Genomic DNA, 6,819 nt, shown 5'->3' with positions numbered 1-6,819 from the left:
AGGCACCTCTTTAGGCCAGGCTGACAGCAGCAACTTACGAAGGGTCCTTTCCAAACCAGGGGCGTTGAGGAGAAGCGAACTTAAAGAGGGAGCACTCTACACCGAAAACCCAAGAATGTGAATGACGCACTCTTGTAAGTGTGTGAACACCATTCGTACACAGTGAGGCAAAAAGTGTGTGAAGTTTTTTAAAGGAAAATTCACACCTTCACTCCCTGACTGAAGTGTATGAATGGGCATTCACACACCTATACAAGTGTGCGTCATTCACGCACTTGCGTTCCAGTGCACACGCTAACCGCGTTAATTTGACTTTTTTTCTTATGCAATTCTTTGCTCGAAATCATACATTTTTGCGCAGAAATTCGTACCAAACGAAACGTAGATCTAAGTTAACGCGAACATTTGCACAAAGACATACAGATACATTAAGCGTGTACAGATGGCGATGACCCCCTTCCCCCATTTCATCCTGTCGATTCTATCTAAGCGAGCGACTGGCATGCTGTGTTGCAGATGGGGATGATAGCGCGGGTGCGCGCCCGCCTGCAGAGCATCCACACCGTGACCAACAAGCCGGACCCAGCGCGCCTACAGGACGACACCTACCAGTCAGGTAGGCTCTCAAGACGGCTTTGTGTGCTCTAGTGCCCTGCGCATGTCTTAAATCACAGAGAAGCTTATTGTATCAAGCTTGTATCTTGTAAGACGACTAAAACGATCTGGAAACGGGTATCGGATCTTCTGTCACGACTGCTCCGACGAGTAGTTCGACATTTTGCCGAACTGTTTGTTTCGATAACTACTCGACAGACTGACCAAACTCTCTGCCACGCCACGTGGGAAACACGGCCCTTGAGACGAAGGGGCCTAAAAGACGAGCAACTTCGAGTATTTTCTCGTTTAAAAATAAGAGGGGCGCGCTTTGTTGGCGCGCTGGTTGGGCCCCGCCAAAAACGCCCCGCCCGCTCACGCTCGTGCTCTATACGCCCTGCCCGCAGTGTGCCTGGTGACGGTGGTGCTGCTGCTGCTGCCCTATCTGTCGCGCGGACCCGTCTCCATCATGCTGGCCCTCGCCTACTCCTGCCTCGTGCTGCCCGTCCTCGTGCACGTGCAGCACCAGAGCGCCGACGACCTGCGCGACTACGTCTGCAGTGAGTGTCCCGCGAGGAAGGGTTTGGGAAGTCGAGATACAAATAGGAAAAGGAAAATAGCGTGTGAAGACAATGATCTCTCTGGCTGAAGGAGAGACACGTTTTCACGCAAATAACTATAGCATTAGGCAAACATGATTTTACGCACTGGGAATCAACTTAAAGTTCTACTCGAAAGACTTTTAAGCCTTAACTAAAGTATACAAGAAAAACCAAAAAATGAGCTGTTGCATTTTGAAGTCGCCGTTGGTTGCTGATCGAGTGTTTGTGCGCCCGCAGCGCTGCTGGCGCCCTCCGCGCGCTTTCTGCGCCGCCTGTACGGCCCGCTGCAGCGCATGGAGACGGTCCTAATCGGCATGAACAACCTCTTCACCATGCTCAACCAGGTACGTAACGCCGGGCTCATTGAGCAGCGAATCATAACGATGCTAAAACGACACGCCAAAGACAGTTGTAATGATGCCGCATTATCGATGGCGTTGCGACACCGTTTGACAGTCATTAGGGGTGCTGTCGCTGTACACCTCAAATCGCGTGACACACACTAAAAATAAGAGCGGCGATGTGCGGGTGGAGCGCCGCTCGGGCCGCCCGCAGGCCTGCCGCGGCAAGCTTGGGAGGCTGCCACGCCATCTTGGCGACGTGTCCGATTAACACAGATCGAGGCTCCACGTCGGCAGGCCCAGGCCGGGCACAGGGGGCGCGCTTGGTCGTTTCGGCGGGAGGGTTTGAATGCGTGGCTGGCTCGTGTGTGTTGCAGTGCCTGTTCTTCATGGTGTGCGAGCGCACGCTGGTGCCCGGGCAGCGCGTCGCCTGCCTGTACTCGCTCATGTTCTACAACGTGGCGGCCTACTGCGCCTCCTACGTGCGCGAGCTCATCGCCAAGGAGGACTGGTCGCTCACCGTGCCCGTGGCGGACCACTCGCGCGTCAAGCACCTCGCCATGACGGCCACCCGCCTCGTGCTCGAGTGGACCAAGGCCGTCACCTTCATCATCACGGTGGTCTTCATGCTGCTCGTGTTCGGGCTGGAGCGCGGCCTGGAGCACTACCACCCCAACGGCGCCTACACCGCCCTCACCTGGCTGTACTACATGGCCACCGAGAAGGTGCGTTCCGTTGGTGTTGTGGTGGTGACAACGGCACCCATAACTAAGATTACTTGCGAAATGCGGCAGACGGTGAAATTACAGTCAAAATTGCACGGTTTCCTTGTATTTGGTGTAAGCCGCCCGACTGCATTGCAGGTGTTCGCGGACCTGTTCCCCGCGCTGCTGACGCTGCTGCGCCTGGAGCGGCTGGAGGCGCTGGAGGCGCTGTGGGCGCCCGTGCTGCAGCGCGCGCTGTGCATGGCGATGGCCGTGGCGCTGTCGCTGCCGCTGCTGCTGCGCGGCCAGTACCGGGTGGCGGTGAGCGCGCTCTACTGCTGCGGCTGGGTGCGCTGGCGCGAGCTCAGCCAGGGCCCGCTGCGGGCGCTGCAGGCCGAGCGCGCCGTGCTGGAGCGCTACCGCCACGCCTCGGCCGAGGAGCTCGCCCAGCACGACGACGACGTGTGCGCCGTGTGCCTGGCGCCCATGCGCAGCGCGCGCGTCACGCCCTGCCACCACCTGTTCCACGGCGACTGCCTGCGCCGCTGCCTCGGCAGCTCCGATATCTGCCCCATCTGCAAGCGCACCTTCCACTTCGACTGAGCGCCCCGCTGAGGCGACCCCGGTGGTCACCAAGCTCCTAGAGCGCTTAAAGGCCGGCCGGGGATACCCCGGGACGTGGTGGACGACGGCGGGTAGCGCCGCGGGCTGCGGCCGAGGCGCCCGGGGGTGTCCCTGCCAGGCGACGGGCAGACCGAAGTGTTCGTGTTCGGACGCACCCCGCGCGGGGTAGCGTCTAGCAAAGCCCCCCCGCTCGCCGGTTAGGCAGTCTACCCATCCGCAGGGGGCTGGCCTGGCCCGCCGCAGGACCCCCGTACACTGTGATACGCCGACATGGCGACCCCTTACCCTGTCAGTGTGAACCCAGCACGTCCTTCGTTGTTCCTACAGTATGTGAGTGATTGTGTGGTGTGGTGTGGCTCTCAGCGTGAATGTACGCCCGAACTGAAAAGTCTATAAAATGACATGTTGTCTATAGGTTTTGTCTAGTTTGCACCGGGCAGTTTTGATTTAAAAGATGTCTAGGAGATTTCTAGCCAAAGTCACTTTCCTTCACCAAATCTATTCCATGTTATTTGGGTGAATGGTTTTTGTAATGTTTGTGAAGAATGACTGTATTTAAATAACATACGGGTAAAATAAGAGTTGATGGAAGTGGTAATTTGACTCTCTAAAATTCAATGTTTTTGTCTGAAAAAGAAAAGTCTGAATGAGAAAACCCATAAATTCAAAGCACCAATAATTTATTTCATTCATATTATTTTCATTCATTCATAAAAATAGTACTCATCTTTACTGACACAGCTTAAGTTGTCAATCATTTTTTTTTCTTTTAAGTTATTGATATAATACATTTTTAGCTATTTATGCATATGCATTTCTGCTGTAATGTTTGCTTTTTTGTACTTCGTCAAATAAATCTGATAGATACTAAATTATTTTGCATTAATTACAATACCCTACAATAACTATGTTCCCCATTCACACTTTAAGCAAAATGCGACCCCTCTGTCCCCTACTTCACACAGAGACTGACACATCGGAAGAAGCAGGATTTACACAAAATTTTCATTACCGTATTTGCACTCCTGCTGGATCGTATGGTGGGAAGCACACGGACCCTTCGCCAGCATGTTTTAACCAACGACAGCCCCACAGTGCCCCGTGCGAGAAGGCAACCTTCAGCCTGCACGCACGTCTTCCTGAGAATAGTAGGGCGCAGCGACCACCCTGTCGCCCTCACACCTCACAGTGTGTTGAGAACGATGAGGTCATAGATCATTGTGTAGCCACAGTCTCATTATTTTGCTAATTTCTTCCCCTTTGTCAGTGTTCCTGTAAACCTAAATAAGTTACTTGACGACTTTTTTCATCAGTAACATGCAACAAATCTTTTTAATATTTCTGACAATGATTTCTTCTCTTTTATCAGAAAATTACTAACAAAAAACAGACAGAGCAAAGTAACGGTTAGTTTAATTTGTATACAAATGAATCAGTAAATCTGTTGCTGAAAACATATAACTGAGTTAAAATCCCAGTATAGGTAAGTGAGCGCACGGTTATCTTGAACATCGCCAGGGCTCGATGTACAGAGTGTCTGATCGGTCCCGCACTAATTGTTGGTTAGTATACCGCAGGCGCGTGAGTGCAGGCGCGCTTCCTTGCCGTCGCTCATCGTGGCCCCTTTATGGCACCGAGACAGAAGGCAACCCGGTTATATCCTATAGTACGGGTTCTATAGGACATCCTGTATTGTACAGCAACAAATTTGTTGCTTGCGACTCTTTTAAATCTAGACAGAGACGTCTACTTAAAAACTAAAGTGGTTTTAATTTATGTGACTGTCACTTTTCATTGAACAGGTAAGTGTACCTGCAATGCAAATACAAAGCAAAAGGGGAATCGAACACCCAGTTACTTATCCTGTCTTAAAAAAGAGACACATGCAACAGTTTTGTTTTAACTACGACAAATTGTCTCCCTAACGTAAGAGGAGGGTTTTGTAATCACTCACTGGAATTGGGTGTACGCACGATTCTTCTCCTGCTCTGACATTTTCCCCGGTCTTATACTAAAAGATGTTGACATCTAAATTTTACTATAGATCACATGTTTTTTAACTAAATTCAAGGAAACCTTCACGTATGTGGCAGTTCGTGGTAGTTGTTTTAAAATAATGGTCTCAGACTCCCGGAATCATACTATTCCAGGTCACGTGGGCGTCCTGCCATCTGAAAAACGGAACGCCAAACGTTAGCTTTGTAAGCACCGACCCTCGAAGAAAATTGTATTATACCAGAACGGTATTACGCTGAACAGATGAAGATAGAAATAGTTCAACGTTTTGCTTGGGACAGACACTTTTTGGCACCAAGAGCGATCTGCGCACACAGCGCGACTCACTTGGTATGGATGACCTTCTCCAGGCACAGCGCTTGTGCCGTGGTGGTGAAGTCATCCTTGGGGCGCGAGGAGCTGGACTTGCTGGGCGCGGACTCGCCGGCCTCGTTGAAGCGCGTGTCGACGGTCAGGCTCCACTGGCCCGCGCCCGCCGTGTAGTACAGCAGCTCGAACCTGAGACACCGCGAGCAAATGCACTCACTTTGCATTGTGCGCCAATGCCAATAAGACGACGAAATGTTCTGCTGGCCGATCATCTGGCCACGTAATACAGGTGCCGGTTCACAAAGTTTACAGAGATTTATATTCTTTGGTGAATAACATAAATTTTACACACCTGCGCTCGGCGTGGTAGTTTCTCAGCAGCTCGCGGTTCGTGTTGAAGATGACGCCGTAGTGGCCGCTGCAGCCCACGACCCAGACGGGCAGAGACGGCGTCTTGAGGCGCGACCCGGGCTGCCGGGACGACTCCTGGAGCTCGCTGTCGTTGGTGTCGTCCCACACAAGGAAGCCCACGTCCGACCGGTTGAGCACGCCGTACTGCGGCATGGCCTGCGGGGACGAGTGGGCATGAAGACAGCACGTGAAAAGGCACGCTTGAAAAATATCTTGAGCTTTAGTTTTTTTTTGTTGATTTTTGTTTTGCTCTTGGACTTTCGTGAAGTTTGATGAACTTTGACTCAACGTCAAACCTTGAGAGGAATTTAACGTTAAACTTCAATGTTCTTTGACTGCGACGTCCGTGAAGATGACGGTCCAGTATGTGATATTTCGAAGGATCGTTCTCTCCGAGCGCGGGGTGCGATGCACTGCGGGACACTCACGTAGTGGTCCTCGTCGCCCACGTAGACGATGCCGTTGTGGAGGTATGGCGTAGCGCGGCCCACAAGCAGCAGGGTCACGATGGTCTGCGGGCCCTCCTCCGCCGTGGTCACCAGGCAGGCCTTCTCGTCCTCCAGGTCCACCTGCACCCTGTGAGCAGAGAGGATGCGGCTGGGGGCGGGGACTCGCCGGGGGGTGGTAAGGGATAATCTAGAAGGTACGTTCGTCATTCGCCTTTACGAATCAGTCGAAGCACGCGTTCATAGCGCCTGATGGGTAGGCAACATCTCGCCTGCCGTGTATGCGTGCACTGCGGGCTGGCCTACCCTGAGTCTCACAGGCGCCGAGCTCTCGTTCCATGAACTAATCGGAGAGAGGCGGACGTACTTTCTAGACGATCCTTAACGCGGCCGCCTCGTGGTGGACTCACTTGTCGCAGCCCCTGGTGAGGACGGCGGCGTAGAGCAGCAGCAGCGTGCCAGGACCGGGGTCGTCGGTGAACTGAGGCAGAGTCAAAGGGTCATGGGTCAGAATCTGGGCTACAGCCGCCGGCAACGGGCGGGCTGACGCCGAATTCGACCACAAGGTACGCACCAGGTAAAGGTACTGCTTCATGAAGATCTGAAGGTCTTGCAGAGTGGTAAACTCAAACAGGTGTAGCTGACGCCGGCGACAAGGAATTAATTATCAGGCACCCGAGATTAAATAATGACAACCATGTGACGTCGTGCGCGGCATCAGTCGAGCGGGCATCGCGCGTCTCACCTTCTCCGTGACGCCGTCCTGGAAGTA

At 52.9% G+C, this 6,819-nt stretch overlaps 2 protein-coding genes across 3 annotated transcripts in view; one reads left to right on the top strand and one right to left on the bottom strand.

Moving 5' to 3' along the window:
• Positions 1–466: 466 nt before the first annotated feature.
• Positions 467–3,737, top strand: LOC113206227 (uncharacterized). 2 transcript variants are annotated; one of them, XM_052271218.1, is made up of 5 exons: positions 467–616; positions 1,002–1,154; positions 1,434–1,540; positions 1,915–2,262; positions 2,401–3,737. In XM_052271218.1, exons 1-5 carry the CDS (start codon positions 517–519, stop codon positions 2,842–2,844), a joined length of 1,152 nt encoding a protein of 383 aa, XP_052127178.1. In that variant the 5' UTR covers positions 467–516; the 3' UTR covers positions 2,845–3,737. The 2 variants fall into 2 exon arrangements, with proteins under 2 accessions (XP_052127178.1, XP_052127179.1); XM_052271219.1 differs by lacking the exon at positions 1,002–1,154 and having other exon boundaries at positions 484–616.
• A 1,149-nt stretch (positions 3,738–4,886) lies between these two features.
• Positions 4,887–6,819, bottom strand: part of LOC113206226 (inactive ubiquitin carboxyl-terminal hydrolase MINDY-4B) — a 16,620-nt gene continuing 14,687 nt past the window's right edge. Inside the window, exons 5-11 of the mRNA XM_052271212.1 lie at positions 6,793–6,817; positions 6,622–6,687; positions 6,458–6,528; positions 6,030–6,177; positions 5,543–5,757; positions 5,209–5,379; positions 4,887–5,036 (exon numbers count right to left, since the gene is read on the bottom strand). Coding sequence (XP_052127172.1) covers positions 4,988–5,036; positions 5,209–5,379; positions 5,543–5,757; positions 6,030–6,177; positions 6,458–6,528; positions 6,622–6,687; positions 6,793–6,817 — 745 coding nt within the window. The 3' untranslated portion in view covers positions 4,887–4,987. The remainder of the gene's footprint in view (positions 5,037–5,208; positions 5,380–5,542; positions 5,758–6,029; positions 6,178–6,457; positions 6,529–6,621; positions 6,688–6,792; positions 6,818–6,819) is intronic.

The sequence above is a fragment of the Frankliniella occidentalis genome, unplaced genomic scaffold, assembly GCF_000697945.3.
Source record: "Frankliniella occidentalis isolate FOCC.00 unplaced genomic scaffold, Focc_3.1 Scaffold153, whole genome shotgun sequence".
Classification (NCBI taxonomy): domain Eukaryota; kingdom Metazoa; phylum Arthropoda; class Insecta; order Thysanoptera; family Thripidae; genus Frankliniella; species Frankliniella occidentalis.
Note: the sequence above shows the minus strand (reverse complement) of the source record. Positions and strands in the feature narration are given on the sequence as shown.

Coding starts and splice junctions, on each gene's coding strand:
- LOC113206227 (XM_052271218.1), top strand. CDS start 517: ATGGGGATGATAGCGCGGGTGCGCGCCCGCCTGCAGAGCATCCACACC. Junction 617..1,001: donor GGACGACACCTACCAGTCAG/GTAGGCTCTCAA, acceptor CCCTGCCCGCAG/TGTGCCTGGTGACGGTGGTG. Junction 1,541..1,914: donor TCTTCACCATGCTCAACCAG/GTACGTAACGCC, acceptor TGTGTGTTGCAG/TGCCTGTTCTTCATGGTGTG.